At 54.0% G+C, this 17,905-nt stretch overlaps 7 protein-coding genes and 1 non-coding gene across 8 annotated transcripts; 4 read left to right on the forward strand and 4 right to left on the reverse strand.

The window, feature by feature from the left end:
- Window positions 1–9: 9 nt before the first annotated feature.
- On the reverse strand, window positions 10–759 carry CLUP02_13748 (uncharacterized protein; the record flags this gene model as incomplete). The annotated part of the gene is made up of 1 exon (XM_049292685.1): window positions 10–759. One exon carries the CDS (start codon window positions 757–759, stop codon window positions 10–12), a length of 750 nt encoding a protein of 249 aa, XP_049149831.1.
- Window positions 760–1,709: 950 nt separating this feature from the next.
- CLUP02_13749 (uncharacterized protein) lies at window positions 1,710–1,990 on the forward strand (the record flags this gene model as incomplete). Its single annotated transcript, XM_049292686.1, has 2 exons — window positions 1,710–1,758; window positions 1,830–1,990. The coding sequence occupies 2 exons, from the start codon at window positions 1,710–1,712 to the stop codon at window positions 1,988–1,990; spliced, it is 210 nt and encodes a 69-aa protein (XP_049149832.1).
- A 1,670-nt stretch (window positions 1,991–3,660) lies between these two features.
- Window positions 3,661–6,299, reverse strand: CLUP02_13750 (hsp70-like protein; the record flags this gene model as incomplete). The annotated part of the gene is made up of 5 exons (XM_049292687.1): window positions 3,661–3,929; window positions 3,982–4,265; window positions 4,506–5,410; window positions 5,502–5,680; window positions 6,257–6,299. 5 exons carry the CDS (start codon window positions 6,297–6,299, stop codon window positions 3,661–3,663), a joined length of 1,680 nt encoding a protein of 559 aa, XP_049149833.1.
- A 1,566-nt stretch (window positions 6,300–7,865) lies between these two features.
- CLUP02_tRNA250 lies at window positions 7,866–7,946 on the forward strand. The gene has a single exon. It is a non-coding gene; the product is annotated as a tRNA-Gly (tRNA).
- Window positions 7,947–8,331: 385 nt separating this feature from the next.
- On the reverse strand, window positions 8,332–9,775 carry CLUP02_13751 (uncharacterized protein; the record flags this gene model as incomplete). The annotated part of the gene is made up of 2 exons (XM_049292688.1): window positions 8,332–9,152; window positions 9,226–9,775. The coding sequence occupies 2 exons, from the start codon at window positions 9,773–9,775 to the stop codon at window positions 8,332–8,334; spliced, it is 1,371 nt and encodes a 456-aa protein (XP_049149834.1).
- A 129-nt stretch (window positions 9,776–9,904) lies between these two features.
- CLUP02_13752 (uncharacterized protein) lies at window positions 9,905–10,228 on the forward strand (the record flags this gene model as incomplete). The annotated part of the gene is made up of 1 exon (XM_049292689.1): window positions 9,905–10,228. One exon carries the CDS (start codon window positions 9,905–9,907, stop codon window positions 10,226–10,228), a length of 324 nt encoding a protein of 107 aa, XP_049149835.1.
- Window positions 10,229–12,235: 2,007 nt separating this feature from the next.
- On the forward strand, window positions 12,236–13,118 carry CLUP02_13753 (eukaryotic initiation factor 4E; the record flags this gene model as incomplete). The annotated part of the gene is made up of 3 exons (XM_049292690.1): window positions 12,236–12,448; window positions 12,502–12,573; window positions 12,630–13,118. 3 exons carry the CDS (start codon window positions 12,236–12,238, stop codon window positions 13,116–13,118), a joined length of 774 nt encoding a protein of 257 aa, XP_049149836.1.
- Window positions 13,119–13,695: 577 nt separating this feature from the next.
- CLUP02_13754 (AMP-binding enzyme) lies at window positions 13,696–16,892 on the reverse strand (the record flags this gene model as incomplete). Its single annotated transcript, XM_049292691.1, has 8 exons — window positions 13,696–13,741; window positions 13,799–15,048; window positions 15,114–15,409; window positions 15,508–16,083; window positions 16,181–16,229; window positions 16,297–16,443; window positions 16,611–16,716; window positions 16,813–16,892. 8 exons carry the CDS (start codon window positions 16,890–16,892, stop codon window positions 13,696–13,698), a joined length of 2,550 nt encoding a protein of 849 aa, XP_049149837.1.
- Between the last annotated feature and the right edge of the window lie 1,013 nt (window positions 16,893–17,905).

Genomic DNA, 17,905 nt, shown 5'->3' on the forward strand with positions numbered 1-17,905 from the left:
ACTGAGCAATCAAACAACCACCCGAACGATGCTGAGCTCGTGATCCTGACCGTAACTAGCGGCAAGCCTTCTCCAGTCAATCGGAATGAGCTGCCACGGCCCCTTCCGCTGCCCCTTACAGCACGCCACGCCTTCGTGGAATTCACACCAGAAGTCGCGATGAATAGGGTCAACGTAGAGATCAGCCGTCTCCAAGTCCGGATCAGCCAGCAGCCGCAACAGAGCCTGAAACGGCCTGGAGTGGGCAAAAGCGTCGTCACGCCGCGTAATGGCGGCCCTCCGCGACTGCGCGTCGGCGGCGCTCTGATTGAAGACAATCTTGTCGGCGCTCGTGGGGTACAGCACGAGCCTGAGGTGCCGCAGGGAGCCGTTCAGGATCATGTCGGCCACGGCCGGGGAGACGTGGGTCTGGAAGACGTTGCCCAGGCGGCCCGGCGAGAGCTCGAGGTGCTTCACACGGCGGCGGGCCTGGGGATTACCAAGAAGCCAGGGGCTGCCGCCGTCGCAGATGGCGCGCTCGACGGCGGCGCGGGGCCCCGTTTGGAGGTTGAGGACGAAGCGGTTCTGTTCGTAGAAGAGGGCGGAGCCGGCGGCGTAGAGGAGCGGGTGGGCGAGGAGCAGGTCGTGCGGGAAGGGGATCTCGGAGGATTCTGTGGGACCTATCTGGATTGGATTTGGGAGTACGCAGAGGTAGGATATGATTTGGTCCCGGATCTCGACGGGAAGGTCAAAGAACTGGTCGAAGGTGCGGGAGGCCATCTTGGCGGGTTCCCGACATGGTCGGTGGCAAGGTAAGATCAACGGGTGATGCCCTGGAGCCTCATGAAAGACTTCTAGAAGAAAAGCCTTCTATCAGATTAGATCGGCAAGACACTAGGTATTCCTGATGCTGATGTCGTATGGATGAGGAATGAGGGTAGGTAGTAGTGACACTGGGACTGGCAGAAGGTGGGGTTATCGATTACGTGATTGGCTGCGAGGTCAGTCGGCCCCACTGTGGCGATCGAACTCCATGCCATCGTGCCTCTGCCCTGGTCAGTTCTATTTCGACTTCACACCATCCTATGTGGCATGTCGTTGATGGAGCTCAGATACATCGAGAGTCTACGGGAGGTAATGACAATAGATAAAATCTCCTCATTTGCTGGCTTCTCAAGGTGGAAGAGCACTATATTCCGGATGAGCGGGGAATACTTGAGCAACACATTGTGGTCTAAGACGGCGGCGATGCAACAAACATTTGGGACGAGGTGTAAGAAACATTTACTTGGAACATAGCGCCTTCTTCTGTTGACAATCGATTCAAGCAGATATTTCATTGTTAGATCTATCTGTGCTGTCTATTTTCGCCATTTCAAGGTACAACCACACCGAGCTCCCTTTCGCACCTTCCCTTTGTGAAAGAAGTAAAGATACAAAAGATGAAAAGTTTGGTTGACCACATGATGAATCAAAACACCGCCGCCTGAAAGCCTCGGGAGAATCACCGAGGCAGTCACCCGATCAAGCATCTCGACTCGTGGTCGGTGACAGAGGAAGCATTGTTGGTCCCTATGAACCTTCCTCTGTCGCCTAAGGCATGGAGTGGTGATACTGGGAATTGTACAGGTAGCATCAAGCACATTATCCCTGATCTAGGCTGACAGCGATTTCCCGAGGGATTCGAACTCTCGACTTAAGATTCCCAGGAAACAGCCCTTAAATTTGCAATGGCTCAGCCATTTTCCACGTCCGTCTTCATTCCGGACCTCCCAGCCTGTAGGTTCCCGTGAACAGCCTCGTTGGATATCGTACGTGGGAACTTCTGAGGCGAGATGAATCACGACGAGTTCACTACTGTAGAGGAGGCTATGAAGGAAAGATTGTCAGGTTTCGCTGCAAGTGCGAGCATCTTCAATCGCGTGAGAGGCTCCGTTTATGGCACGATGTTATTCGGATCTCAAATCAAAAGCTCCGCGTCCGCGTCGCCGCCAGAATCATCTGGGCCTAAATTTTCAAGCTCCTCGTCATTGTTGACGAGCAGTTCGCTGCCCACGTCGACAACTTGTCTACCTACACACCACCACTTCCCTCCATTAGTCTTAACCAATCGGTAAGCAAGTCCTGCATCCGCTACCAATGCCCGAACGCGATTTCTGATCCGCCACATTTGGGCATCTTTGAATCTTGTCTGCGCGTGTATGGCTTGACTTGCGGGACGCTCGAAAACCGGCATGTCCATCCCAGAGAAGGGAGATGTCCTGCCCGGCCCACATTCATTCTTGGTCGTACTTGAAGGTATTTGTGGCGGATTTGGTGATGAAGAGTATCCGTCTAGGCGTATAACATGATTCGTCGCCCGGGGTCAGCGAATTTGCAAGGCAAAATTTGAATTGATCATAGTTCTGGGGATATATCCTTTGATGGAAAGGCCGACGGAAAGGCACTGGGGCTGCTCTGTATGGACCTTGCTTCGCGGCTTCTCACCAGAAACGAATGCATTCACAGCGCATCTCCTGAAGGGAACGCAGTCCAGGCAAACCTAACACCCACAAGCGGGAGACGATATCAAAACGGACAGGTCAAACAACATGATTTCCCTGAGCAATCCGATGCACCAGGCAATCGTCTCTGATGAAAGTCCAGGGCTAAAACATTCAACCTCAATATGAAGCTTCCCGGACCCCTTATTACCAGCTTGTCCGTCATCAGGCCCAATCGCCAGAGCGCTTTCCTCAATCGCCAAGTATAGAGAACCGACCCCGCGTTAGACGAGACCACACTGAAGCCTCTAACTTTCTATAACGTGCACAACGGACTACACTGGCCGCTGGTTTGCTTCACGGACGCCTATCGACGTGCTTCGACCTAATCAACACCTGCTAATATAAAGAGTGGCCGTACAAGAACCACCACGGAAAGAAGGACTAGAAAACATGCCGGTTCATCGCCGATATACATGTATCACCGCGTGCTACTGCCTTGATATCCCTCCGTCATCCACTACCGTAATCAAGGGCCGTTCTTTGACACTACCTTACCTTAGAAGGCATCTCGGACGAGTGTCCTCATCTTGCTGAATGTTCACTAATGAATAAACCATCGGCGATGTTGGAAGTTGGTAATAACGTCAATGAGAACGCCAATGAGGAAACCATTGGGAACACCATTGAGGACAACAGTGATGACGAGGATACTAAAGGGAATGGCGATGAGAATGTCTCGACTAGTAAATCTCAGACGCAAATTGGTTGGCAACAATCATGTCACGTCGCAACACGTCGTTGCATCATTCATGGTGTCGGACCAAATTGAAGTAAGACGTAATTTCATTTCATGTCGCCGTGATCCTTTCTACAGTTCTATGAAAGCCGTAGAAGACGGCACCTGGTAGGCATTCATACTCGCCCGAGAGTCATGCCAGTGTCGTGTCGTGTGTGTGTGAAGGGGTTGTGGAGGTATATGGGGAGGAAGGCGGCGGGAAGAAAGGAGGAACTTTTAAGTGCCTTTTGATATCACCTGACCCAAATTATTCGCATCCTGCCTGGCCGTAATCTGCTCGGCCACCCAAACGCAAGAAAGTTGAACCAGATACACCGCATTGAAGCGGCCTCATCAAAGCCGTAAACATCCTCCGCGCGAACAAAACACTAGAGATCTTTCTCACATGTTTTGAAGCATTTATCGGGAGGACATAGCCTTGGTCACGAGACGCTTGAGAGCGAGCTCCTGCTTCTTGAGCTCGTCGGCACCGCTGTCGGTGATCTCGAGGGCAGCCATGGCCTCGGAGACCTGCTGCTCGATCTTGTCCTTCTGGCCACGCTTGAGCTTGAGGGACAGCGTAGGGTCGGAGATGATCTCCTCAACACGGCCAATGTAGGACTCAAGCTGCTGCTTGGCCTCGAAGCGCTTGCTGAAAGCCTCATCGTTGGTCTTGAACTTCTCGGCGTCTAGGGAGGAATTAATATGTGCATCATGCAGTGGTTGTCGACAAGAACGTACCGTTGATCATGTTCTCAATCTCGGAGGAAGAGAGCTTGCCAACAGAGTTGGAGATGGTGATGTTGGCGCTGCGGCCGGAGGTCTTCTCGGTGGCGGTGACCTTGAGGATACCGTTCACATCGACCTCGAAGACGACCTCGAGGACGGCCTCACCGGCTCTCATGGGAGGAATGGGAGCAAGAGTGAATTCACCCAGGGAGGTGTTGTCCTCGCAGTTGACACGCTCACCCTGGTAGACGGGGAACTGAACGGTCTGCTGGTTGTCGGCAACAGTGGTGAAGGTTCTGTAATGGGGATGTTAGCTTTTTGGTCTTGACAGCGTGTCAATAGAACGCGGAAAGAAGAAGTGCTCTCCTCCTGCCATGCAATTAACGCATGAGGGAAGGCACTGCCACGGATGAGGAAGGTATCATCGCCAGCAGAGCGCCCATCACCACGATAGTCGCGAATGGGCGAAAACACCAAGAAAAAATCGAGAAAAATCGAGCAAGTCAGAAAACTGGATAAGAAAATGGATGGCCAACCGTTTTTTGAGGCATGGAACATTTTGCCCACGAGTGACGACGGGAGCGAAGATGTTACCCTCCATGGCGACACCGAGGGACAGGGGGCAGACGTCGAGCAGGAGAAGGTCGGCGGTCTCGGCGGAGGTGGCCTTTCCGGAGAGGATACCGGCCTGGACGGCGGCACCGTAGGCGACGGCCTCATCGGGGTTGATGCTCTTCTCGAGCTTCTTGCCGTCGAAGAACTCGGACAGAAGCTTCTGAATGCGGGGGATACGGGTGGAGCCACCAACGAGGACGATCTCGTCAACGCCGGACTTCTCCATGGAGGCATCCTTGAGAACCTGGGCAACGGGCTCGAGGGTACCGTTGAAAGCCTTGGCGTTCAGGTCCTCGAAACGAGCACGGGTGATCTGGGTGGTGTAGTCCTCGCCATCGAAGAGAGAGTCGATCTCAATGGTGGTCTGGGCACCGCTGGAAAGGGTACGCTTGGCACGCTCGCAAGCAGTGCGGAGACGACGGAGGGCACGGGGGTCGCCAGAGAGGTCCTTCTTGGTCTTGCGCTGGAAGTCCTTCTTGCAGTGGTCAAGAAGGTTGGTATCGAAGTCCTGACCACCCAAGTGGGTGTCACCAGCGGTGGCCTTGACGGTGAAGACACCGCCCTGGATGTTAAGGAGGGAGACATCGAAAGTACCACCACCCAAGTCGTAGATGAGGACGTTGCGCTCCTTGCCAGACTTTCCGGCACCAAGACCGTAGGCAATGGCGGCAGCGGTGGGCTCGTTGATGATACGGAGAACGTTAAGACCGGCGATGGCACCGGCGTCCTTGGTGGCCTGACGCTGGTTGTCGTTGAAGTAGGCAGGGACGGTGATGACGGCCTTCTCGACCTTCTTGCCAAGCTTGACCTCGGCAATCTCCTTCATCTGTTGAGGGGGTTAGCAAACTGCGTATTTTCAGAAGTTGTGTGACGCCGGCTTTTCATTTCCGGTCTCATCACCAGAGAGCAAAACGCACCTTGAGGAGGACCATGGAGGAAACCTCCTGGGCGGAGAAGGTCTTGGTCTCGTTGAGGTACTCGACCTGGACCTTGGGGTTGCCACCCTCGTCGACGACCTTGAAGGGCCAGGACTCGATGTCCTTCTTGACGGTGGGGTCATCGAAGCGGCGACCGATGAGACGCCTGTGAGAGAATGCTGGTCAGCGATTTGTAGTTGTCTAAATTTTTTCCCTGCTCTCTGCCATTGCTCCGGATTACCCCTCCTTGGGCGGGGAAAATTCTCACCCACCCCGGCCAAAGTAGGAATCTAGAGCAACAGCAGACGGAGAAAACGGCGAGGCTACTCACTTGACATCGAAGACAGTGTTGACGGGGTTCATGGCAGCCTGGTTCTTGGCGGCCTCACCGATCAGACGCTCCTTGTCGGTGAAGGAAACGAAAGAGGGCGTGGTGAACGAACCCTGCTCGTTGGCAATGATTTCGACATTGGTACCCTCGTACGTGGCAACGCAAGAGTAGGTAGTTCCTGTGATGAGAGGACTCGGTCAGCCTGACACGTTCTTTCGATGGTTGTAAAACTCCTCCTCGAGTCTCTCCTTCCGTGATAGTTGATTGATGTTTGACGATATTTTGCAGCGTTGGCGGAAGTGACATTGTTCGTGATGCCTGAAGTGACGGAACCCCTCAAAGTTGAGCGGCGACCGACATCGCCACAAAATAACGCCCCTCTCAAAAAAGCATCGTCCATCAGCAACAGGAAAATAAAACTCACCCAAGTCAATGCCAATGGCACCATCGTAGACCTCGTCCGCCATTTTGAGAGATTTGATATGCACAAAGACAAAAAAACGGCCTGTGTGAATGGGGGAGGGGGAGGATTGAAGTTTGGGAGGTTTGCGCGGAGGAGAAAGATATGTGAAGGAGGGCGGGCGGGCGACGTGGGGTCCTTTCAAGAAGAATTTCTCTCGCTCCAGTCGCTCAACACAGGATTTTTGTGAAGGCCGAAAAAAAAAAATCAATTTCGACTTTTTTTTCTGGGTCCCCCTAGCCCCACCAACCACCCACGACCACCCTCGACTACCCCCTCCAGCGCTGAGACCATGCTACTAGCGCGCGGGCCATGCCACAAAAATTCGAGAGATTCGAGGGCGGCGAAGCAATTTTTTTGCCATTTCATCCCGCTGTGGCCCTTGCTGGTGGGCTGTCTCTTATCTTATCGCACCCCGGCCCGCCATTTTCTCGCTTACTGCCACTCTCTTCTGTCACTGTGAGTTGAGCAAGGTACCTAGCCGAAGTCGAGTTAACTGCTGGTTGCAACCACCTGCTCTGCACCCGACTCGGGAGACTGTTTGAGAGCCTCTTGATGGTGTCTGGCTGTATTTCGGTACTTTGCAAAAGCAACAAAAGCTGTTGACATTGTCTTCTTTGGCTTCAAGTAATAGTTTGCTAACCCGGACAAAGAACGTCGTCATTGATACTGAAATACTTACCCATCCTAACTTTCAACAACCTGCAACTTCCCCCCTCGTCTCTCTCGTCCACATGCCTTGTTGGGCTTACCTTACTACTCCTCGTCCTCCCTCGTGCAGGTACCGGCGCTTAGCAGCTTTTGAAAGTACTTGGTCCATCATCCATGACATTGCTTTTCTCACCGCCTGACTCGACTTGGACAAGCAACCCAGATGCCTACCAGTGGACTCCCGGCTTTCTGTGGCAATCCCACGGGAGACCCCTTCCTTCCAGCGGCAAATCAGTCTCAAGTTGCCGTGGTTGTGGTTACCTACTCAACTGTTCTCAGTCTCCGCAACTGCTCGGTCAAAGAGGGACCTTCATGCAGATATGTCGGGCTCCCCGAAGTCGGTCAGTTGCCCAGCCAGAAAAAAACGTATCCCTCTTTTTGGGCCGTGATACCGTCCCCAACTCAGGTCCCCCTGCACGTGTATTTCGTTGCCCCTCAGAGAGTTCCTGGAGGGGTCCTTCCCAACTTGCCAATGCCTGCCAAACGATTGGCTCTCGCTTGCCCATTCAGACGAACGGCCGACGTCTTTCACGCAGAGAAACAACCCGACAATATCCCGAACATGTCGGCCGAGATTGAATCTAGGCATCTCTCTTGCGCAAATTACTCTAACCGCGGCAATCTGTCCTCGTCGGACAATTTTTCGACGCCTTTGGAGTCCCAGAGACGGGTGGAGCCGCCGCCGCTTGCAACTGTTAGTCGCCCCGGGAACCGCAACTCGCGAGCCCACAGAAACCCTCATGCACGAACCCTCGCTCCCCACACACAATGGCCATCTCTATCTCTCAGGATATAGTCACCTTCTCGCAGCCAGATTTCCAACCAGCTCGTCCGGCTTCGATTTCCGGATATCTGATCATCTGCGTCGATGGTTTAGTGGTAAAATTCTCCGTTGCCATCAAGCAGCGTCGGGGAGCCGGGGGTTCGATTCCCCCTCGACGCATTTCTTTTGCCAATTCTGCCTCATAGCCAGTCTGGACGTCCATTTTTTGTTTCTTGGATGAAGTGCTGGCTGAGTGAGGCGACTAGAGTGTCCCTGAGACCATCTTTAATCTTTCTTGTTCATGGTCATTAAGAGAGCTGGTCATTACAAGTTTGCAGTGATCCTCTTCATCAAACCTCCTCGGCGCTGCCCTAAATTAACAACACCAGCTCACATGTCTGTCTGCCCCCTTGAGTGATATTTGGAAAGGAGTTTCACATTGTGTTGCTCGCTCAGCTGTCAACTCAAACAAGAGTCCGCCTGATCCTCACGTACAAGCCACGCCGTTAACGCCGAAAATTCACCACTCCAGGCCCAGTTAAAGCTACCTGGTAAAACCAGATTCCTAAACACCCTCATAGGTCCCAGCACGACCGGACGACGGATCGTATGCAGATTCCGCCTCACCCTCATGGTCTCGCCTGTTGTACTCATCCCGCAGTTGATAGACGTATCTCAGGAGTTGAATGAGCAAAATGTACATCAGAAGCTGCCAGAACAATGGACGGATGATCGCAGAGAAGTATGTCGGTCTAGGTCGCCTCATCTCACATGCGTGGTCGACAAGCGAGCGCGGCGATGAATCAACCTCATCCGTGTGGCGCCAGAGGGTATAGTAGGCCGTCCGAGACTCCAACAACCTTCTCCTCTGGCTACCAATGGGCTCTTCTCCATTGGCACCCTCGACGAGCGAGACTCTCTGAACGACGGGGACAAAGGAAATCAGCACTCTCGACAACGGTGGCTCTATCGGCGGCTCTCTGAATCGACTTGTCGAAACGATAAACCCAGTAGACGTCGGGCTCAATAAGGCGTTGGATGGTCTTGGCAGCACTCCTGGATCGGCGATCTCAAAGTCACCCGGCACATAGAGTTCGTCGGGCTCGCGCCATTCAAAGTGAAGAACCTCGGGAGACAGACGAATGTTGACGGAAAGCCAAGCCGCGTAAGCCACGTCGTGGTGAATCATCTGAAAAATTGACCGGATAGAAGGGTTCGGGCCGTTCTCAGGCCAGGTCATTCTCACCCAGGTCAGGATTGGCCTTATGAGCAAGAAGGTCTTCATAGTATAATAGTCGACTTGCTTCCAAAACAGAGGTGGCAGGCCATGATTCTCTTCTAGTAGCATACCCACCGTTTTTTCTCTCAACTCCGATCGTCTGAAACCTAGTAGACAGTTAGTTGCTGTGTCTTGTTCGGGGTTGCGTGGATGAGGGTGGAGGGGAGGGGGGGAACCAACCTTCGTGCTTCATGAACTGCTTGTCCTGATGGAGCAGTGAAAGTCGCTGCTGGTTGTCTGCGCCAAATAGCTGAAGTGAAAATATCTGTTCCTCGAAAAGCTTCAAGAAGAAGGCCCTCATGACTAGTATCCGTTTGTAGTCGCAGGCAATCAGATCATCCCAAGGGCTCTTGTCTCGCGGATCTGGCCGGGCAACTTTCTCGATAGTACGTTCCAATTCCGAACTCTGGTCGCCAGTTACCACGGACCATACGGGCCCTGGAGGCGGAACATCGCCAACTTCGAAAATCTGCTTGGCGTGGAGATTGATATTTGATATGATGGCGGCATAGTGACGCGTAAAGAAGTCGTCTGTGAGCGAAGAACGTGGAAGGCCCCATTGCAGGACGAGTCGTTCGGGGCAAAATCCTTTCAATTCTTTGAGGTCTTTGGACGCAAATGCTCTGGTTGCTGATGGATTTGCTTGCGTGTTCTTCCTGTTCTGTTGCGCCGTCGGACTGCAAGCCTCGCTACAATTCGGGCCATGTGAACCTGGGTACGTTGGTGTCATCTGGAGTGCTTTGAGGATCGATTCAAACGTAGTGTAATGCTCGAGAGGTTTGATGGGTGTCTATGGATCGGTCGACGAAATTCTAGATGGTCAAAAACCGTCAATTTAGGATAGCTTGCTCAAGAAACGATGTCGCTCTTGGTAATCAGCTATCTGTACATCGCGACCGCGTCTCACGCAGCGCCGCCTCGGTTTTATGAGTATCACGCTGCTTGCTCAACTGCGTTATCATACGAGCATGCTCTGCATTCTAAACGGGCCGCTGTGCTCCATACTCCCGGTCGCTGTCCTTGTGAGAGTCCAAGGGATGACGCGGGACAAAGAACACTCGACCATTATCATCGATGTCATTGTTGTTTGTCTCCAACAGGTTGGCACCTGGTGTCGTGGACCTATTATAGAACTTCCCAACGAGATACAGGCGATGCATACAGCCGCCTAGCAGCTACGTAGCTGAACAAAGATAACGTATCCGTCTTCCACCCTGCGTTCCCCTCCTAGCTCTTGGCCGACGGTGTAATGGGAAAGTATGAGAGTAAGTAGAGCAAGTGTCTTGTTTCTTTCATTCAAGTCCAGGAGCACAATGCAGCTCTCCTAAAATGACCGTCCCTCTATTCATTGAGACGACGTCAATAGAGCCTCGACGCATGTGGGGCAGAGTGTCCAATGACTGAAACAAGAGACCGACCTGGCCGAAACGAACCCTAGAGCCATCACCGCTTCAAGCCGAGCTCGACTCGCCTGAGTTTTCGATTGCAGAAGAGGGTGGTAGGGGATGACGGGAAAGATTGCCTAGCTTGCGTGTTGCTTGACTCAAGATGAAGGAATTTTGCTCAGGCCACCTAATTCGCAGGTCACCTGAGCTGAGCGGGATGGGAGCTTCATAAATGATAACATTTCAAGTCATTGAATGTGATTGGCAACGGAAGGATTTAGGGAAAGCTTCTGGAAAGGTCCCCCGCAGGTTGAAGCCAAAAATATGATGGCAGTGCTTCGAGGCCAGATAAAAGCGTGATGTCGAAACAAGGGTGTGTCTTTTGGCGTAGGAAGGGGCAAGGAGAAGGGGTCAGGAGGCGGCGCTCGGTTCAGGCCGAGTATGGAGAGGACCGTCACGACTGCGAAAGGCTGCAAACAGCTGGTAGATGGGTGAGATATAGAAACAGGAAATAAAGGGAACAATCCGGATGACAGGAGCAGAAAAGTAGCAAGCACAACCCTAGGAGTCGGAAGCTTCGTCTGAGCTGTTGGACGTGGTCGAATCTGAAGGCAGGAAAGAAAAGTTATCTGACTTATCAGCCTTGAGCAATGACAGGCAACGTAAGCTAAAAGTCAACATGAACAGTTCAATACTTCTATTAGACCGCTAGTCTTGAAAAGACAGGAGGGAGGGAAGGCAACTCAACACTGGCGAAACGGATTGCATGGCGTTGAAGACAGACATTCAACAAGCCTCACAACCCGACACGGAGTTACAAGGTGTGTAGGCTGACAAGTGCTACTATTGGAGCAATTGACATCCACTGGGCTGCTTAAGCTTCCGCAAACCTGGTATTGAATGGGACCAGACTGACCTTGCCCTGGATTTTTCGTCTCCTTCGCTTCTTGAATAACCTGAGGTAATGGGACCGTACCCATCAGGCTAGGCTCACCTCGCCTCCGCTCTCACCTTGAGCAACGGGCCCCGGGCTCACCTAGAATCCCACTCATGTCGGGGGCTTTCCTTCGCCCTAACTAGCACCCCGGGACCGCACCTCACTGAGTGGGTGGGCATCTGCCTTACGTGCTTGGTGTGGCAGTTGTGCTAGGTCGTAATTGTGAGGTGCCCTGCGCAAAAAATAAAAAAAAACCTAGGCCTCGCCCACCAAGAAGGTACTGAGGTACACCTTGATATACCCCACTTTTACGACGCCTTGCTCCCCTCCCGTTGGCCAAGCCCGCTTGGGCATTTTTTTGCGACTGGAAAGGCTCTCGCTCGCAGACTCAGACTTCTGTTTGCTGCGCGCAATCCCTCGCAAAGTGCAAAACCCATCGCAACTTCCCATTTCTCGACCTCGTCGTCTCCCCACGAAAAAAACAGAACGTCACCGCCCGTTCTAATCTTTCCTCTAATCCGCCCTTTCCGATCCTTGCTGACTTGCCTGGCGCAACGTCGGAATCTCCCCCACATCCGAATACCTGGAAGGAAGCAATCGCCCTCCAGTACTTTCCCAATAGTGAAGCGAGCAACCGTCGTCACCACCACCTTCAGCCACTCTCGTGCGGAACCCTCCCACTTTCCAACTCTTCCACCTTACAACCGCGACCAGCGACCTCTTTTCCCTTTGGCTTCTTCAACCTCCGAGATAGCCTAACTCGCCTTTTCCTCCAGAGATTGCTTCCCAGCGCCTCTGACGACCTATTCTACCCCTCATCGGTCCGATCCGTAATCAGCCCGAAAACACCACAACAAATCCATTCACGATGGCGACTTCTGTGCAAACACCCACGAACCCCGACCAGCAGGTCGACCTCTCCACCATTCCCATCTCCCCCGAGGGTGGTGAGAAGAGCGAGACCAAGGAGAACGACTCGGAGAAGCCCGTTACCGTTTTCCACGACAAGGAGAACTTCAACGTCAAGCACCCTCTGCAGAACAAGTGGACTCTCTGGTTCACCAAGCCACCCAGCGGAAAGGTTCGTCTATCCCGATTGGGAACGGCACGTGGCCAGATATTAACGTGGAGTAGGGCGACAACTGGAATGACCTTCTGAAGGAGGTCATCACCTTCAACTCAGTCGAGGAGTTTTGGGGTGTCTATGTACGTGCACCTTCCTTCCCCGCGGCCCCTCTTATCGCTCGCTAACTACTGACCAGAACAACATCGCCCCTGTCTCCGAGCTTGCCCTCAAGTCCGACTACCATCTCTTCAAGGCCGGCGTCCGCCCCGAGTGGGAGGATGCTCAGAACAAGCACGGCGGCAAGTGGTCCTACCAGTTCAAGGAGAAGCGCAGCATCCCCATCGACGATCTCTGGCTTCACGTCATGTTGGCCGCTATTGGCGAGACCCTCGAGGCTGAAGACGACGGAGAGGTCATGGGTGTTGTCGTCAACGTCCGCAAGGCTTTCTTCCGTATTGGTGTCTGGACCCGTACCATTGGCAAGAGCATTCCTGGCCGTGGTGACGGAGACGTGGCTGGTGGCAAGGGACGTTCGCAGGATAAGGGCCGTGACATCCTCCTGAACATTGGCAAGCGCTTCAAGGACATCCTGAACCTCCCCGCCAACGAGGTTGTCGAGTTCTCCGGCCACACGGACAGCGCACACAGCGGAAGCAGCCGTGCAAAGGCCAAGCACACTGTCTAAAGCGACGGACACAGCCTCTGAAAAGAACCACAGAAACGAATTACACAAGCTTGCACCACATGCTCACTAACGCATTTTATTGGAACCGATGGGCTCCACTACCTATCGAGAAGGCCGACTTCCGTCTGCACGATATCACTTCTCGTTGCACTTTCTCAGCCGACTTCTTTTTTTTATTTTTTGCCCGATGCCAGTGGGGGGGACTACGGGGCAATGCTACGCTATGCATCGATGATAACGCATCTCTGGGGCGGAAAAAGTTCTCCCTTATGACAGTCCTTGGAGCTCGACGAAGGCGTTTGCTGAGAACGAAAAAAGAGATCAATGGGTTTTATGGAACTTCTAGACGGCCATGATCGATAGTACATAGGCGGATGCGAAATATCCGGAATAGATACCTAGGTTTAGGCCAGAATGCCCTGGTGCACGCACCCTTATGAAATGAAGGTTGTTAATTATGCTTCTCCTTCATAACGAAATATTGCCTATTGAGTTCTATCTCATCACTACAATCTTACTTCGTAAAGGTTGCGCAGTGAGGGTCAAATGCTCAACAAGGTATTATTTTGTCTAAATTCTATGCCACATTCCTCCATGTCCTAGTCAAACAAGCATATGTGTATCTCACATTGTGAGGTGAGTGGAGCAGTATCCGCGCACCAGTAGCTACTTATTCTTACAATTCATCACCGCTAAACTGGTCCTCAAAGACGGCCTGGACTAGTTGCTTCTTGTTGATCTTGCCCATGGCGTTGCGCGGGATGTGGTCGACGACCTTGAGCACCTGGGGAATCTTGTAGTTGACGAGCCGATCCCGGAGGGCCCTCCGCATGGCCATCGGGGACCAGTGTGGGACGACGTCCGTGTTGAGGATGACAACGGCGCCGACCTTGGAGCCCCACTTCCCCGAGGGGACGGAGACGACGGCGGCCTCGGCCACCTCGGGGAGGGAGAGCAGCTCGCGCTCGACCTCGAGGGCGCTGACCTTTTCGCCGCCCGTCTTGATGATGTCGGCGCTCTTGCGGCCCTGGATAAAGTACATGTCGCCCTTGGCCCAGGACGCCTGCGCGGCGTTGAGCCCCGCGTTCGGGACCGGTCTCCGGACGGCGACGTCGCCCGTCTTGAACCATTTCCCCTTGCCGTCCTCGCCTTCGACGAACTCCTTGGCCGTCGCCTCGGGGTTGCGCCAGTACTCTTTGAAGACTGTGGGACCTCGGAGCTGGATCTCGCCGGAGCGCTCGCGGCCCGATTTGGGGTCGACGTCTTCGCCGGGAGGGATGACGGAGCCGGTGTCCATGTCGACGAGGCGGGCTTCGACGCCGGGCAAGGGCCAGCCGACGCTGCCGTCGACGCGGTCGGCGAAATCGAGACCGCAGGAGAGGGCCATGCCGACCTCCGTCATGCCATAACGTTCGAGGAGGACGTTGCCCTTGGACAGAGTCTTCCAGGCCTCCTTGATGGGCGTCGGGAGAGCGGCGGAGCCGGAGATGGCGAGGCGCATGTTGCGCGGGGAGACGGCTTCTCGTGTGGGCTCCGCAGGGTCGAGAGGGAGGAGTTTGTGGGTTGCGAGGAGGCGAGAGTAGACTGTTGGCACGACGGTGAAGAAGGTAATCTTCTCCTTTGCGATGTTCTTGTGTGTCCCGTTTGTGCTGTTGGTCCCGTTGACCCCGTTGGTACCGTTGGTACCGTTTGTACCGTTGGAGGTAATGTAGGGCGCGGCGAGGCGCTTCCAGACTGCGTCGGCGTTGAAGGGGAACATGAACTCGATCGTGGAGCCTGACAGGAGCGGCGTGAGGACAGCGTTGACCGTGCCGTGGATGTGGTGTAGGGGGAGGACATGGAGGAGGTGGTCCGCGGGGGTGTAGTTCCATGCTTCGATTAGGGATTTGGATTGCGCCGTGAGGACGGATTGGGGGAGAAGGACACCTTTCTAATGTAGAGAATCAGCGATCATGCTCGGAGCTGCCACTTAAGTTCAGAAAGGGGGCAACGAACTGGTCGGTTGGTGGTGCCTGAAGTGTACAGCATCATGCCTGCGCCGTCGGCATCGGAATCATCTAGTTCAACTTGCTCATGCACGCTGCCACCGAGGTGCTTCTGTAGTTCGACTTGCGTCGGGCTTGAGAGGAGCTCTGTAGCAAGAACCTCCTTTGCTTTTGCGGCGAACTTGGCCGAAGACACGAGCAGCGACGCTTCGCTCTGGTTTAGAATATACTGGAGCTCGGCGGCGGGGAAGGCTGGAGAAAGAGGTACGGCGATTGACCGCGCGGCAAAGGCAGCGAGGAGGGTCACTAGAAATCAAGCAAGTGTGAGAATTGAGGCGCGTTGTTTGGGCCACAGCCAAAGGAGTCTAAGAGCTGTTGTGTAAGGGGTATGCGACATGGCTTACCTACATAGTCGTAACTGTTCTCTACCAAGAATGCGATGCGCTCGCCATTAAGATCTGACTTGCCCGCTGAGTCTAAGAGCTTGTTCCGCGTGCGGCGCACGTCACCCAGGAGCTCTCCGTACTTGAAGCGGCGGCCGGATAAGGAGTGAATTACAGCCGTGGACTCGGGATCATGCCGGGAAATGGCCTCGAAGAGAGGGATCCTTGGGAGGGATGTCGTTGTTGAAGCCATTCTTGCGGATTGCGATGCGCGCGCGGCAACAAAGGATCGGGATACGGGACGGGAGAGGTTGAAGCTTGCGGTAGCTGTAGTACCGGCGACGGCGGCGGCGGCGAAGGCTGAGAAAGGGGATATTCGGCAGCAGCAGCAGCAGCCGGGCCGTCGAGCTACATTCCGCAAACCGGAGGCCAACATGGGGGTGGGGGGAGGAGGGGAATAGATATGCGTCGTTATCAATTGCGTTATGATTAAAGGAGGATCGGGAACACGGCGCTGTGACGGAGTGGGTATTGGGGGGAAGGGGGGAACGGACCCCGGGAGTTGCGAATGGTTACCCTCGGATCTGGTCGCGGCAGCTGTTGGCGTGGGATTGCAGGTTGGGTGCGTGAGTGCGTGTGTGTGTGGTATGAGCTGGTAATATTTTTTTGGCTTCTGTCAGGTCCCGGATCGGACTTCTCCCTGCAGGACCGCCGGCAGGATCTGCCGAAGACCGGACGGAAAACTTGGGTGGTTGAGTGTGGCTTGCCCGGACATCCTAGCAGCTCCCTTCTCTCCAGTTGAGGCTTGACTCTTTTATGGAGCTCCGGAGTTGAAGGTGTGAAGACCAGATACACGGAGAGGAAACCCGTCAGATGGTGTGTGCGCCTGCGTGGATATCGGACTGTGGCACCGTGGGTTGTTGGTGCGCTTTCACGGCCCAGCGCCTTGGGATCAGGCTATTGGTATTTAGATGCCGTGATGCGTCGATTCACGTCCAATGTATCCGTTCCTGGCCCTAGGATGTCTAGCGGTGGGGGAACCGTTCGAAGCGGCCGACGTTTCCCAAGCGGCACCTACATCTGCCTACCTATCCGTCCCTCCATTGTATAGCGTGTGGGTAAACCTCCGAGCTTGACAGCAATGACAGGTATTCAAGCGTGCCAAGGTAAAGATACTTGCGGTCCTCTCGACTTTTTTGCTCCCTCGCTAGGCTGTTGTGGTTGTGGTCACTGGTTGTGGTCACTGGTGGTGGTGGTGAGGGTGGTGAGTCTGCTGCATCTCTGCCCGCTGCCGACCGACAATGTTACCGTACCACACGTCACTACCTTCGATATGCATGCAAGGTGCCTGGAAGCTCTCCCCAAAGAGTCCTCTTGGTTTCCCCGCCCGCATGCATTGGCGGCATTGTGAGCGAACAGCTGGTATTCTGGAACCGAGAGATCTAGATGATCAGGTGCCCAATGATGAATGGGTGCCCTGCCACTTGCTGCGTGGCTCAAGGCTCCATCACTCCAAGTCTATCCGTACTTATCGAGTAAGAAGAGGGACCGCCTCTGGCCTTTTGTGATGCGTGGTGACGAGGGTTGGGGGTTGGAATTTTGGGGGTCGGGTATGGATACGGATGGCAAGCCGCAAAAGGCGTCTGTGGCATCGTTCAGGAAACACGCGGTGAGCAGAATGGAGCCAACAGGCAGGGCACGAGGGCTGAGGAGTCATCCAAGGACCTGGCTGGAGGTGTGTCGGGTGCCCATGTGCTGTTGTTGCTTGCTCTGTGTTCCGTCGTTCCCCAGTTGTTCTAGGTGTTCTTGTTGGTCCACCCAATCTCAACGCGCGTTAGCGTCTTCGGACCACTCAGAAACATGGGACGGTAAAGCCTCCCGGGGTCTGGTAAGCTAGGTGTACGGAGTATGCAGCGTGGGTGGTTCTGGGAAGCGAAAAACAAAAAAAGGGCGGTGGGCATAACAGAGAGAGAGAGAGAGAGACAGAGTCACTGACACGCACTTACTGCAAAAGCAAAGCTAACTCGGTCGACCACCTCACACACTGACACGAGGTCGGCGGGGAAAATCTGCGAGGAACTTGGAAGTCAGTCATGTCTCCAAGACATGAGAGGCCAAAAATACAACCCAACCGGGAAGATGAGTGGCAACGGCTGACACTTTTTTTCTTTCCTTTTTTTCCTTTCCCTCTTCATCTTACTTGCTTGTAGCATTGTGCGCGTGTCCGCGGAGGAAAGTGCTGAAAATACGAGGAAGGAGGCGTCCGTAGGGTAAGCAAGGTTTGCCTACCTTAACACATGGACTACGGAGTACCGCAGACCAAAATCAAAAGGAAAGGGGAAAAAAAAAAGAATGTACAGATACTGCACAGTGGGATGAGAAGGAACTTCCATGGGACATGCCGGCCGTCTCATCGCAC

This window comes from Colletotrichum lupini, chromosome 7 (genome assembly GCF_023278565.1).
Source record: "Colletotrichum lupini chromosome 7, complete sequence".
Taxonomy (NCBI): domain Eukaryota; kingdom Fungi; phylum Ascomycota; class Sordariomycetes; order Glomerellales; family Glomerellaceae; genus Colletotrichum; species Colletotrichum lupini.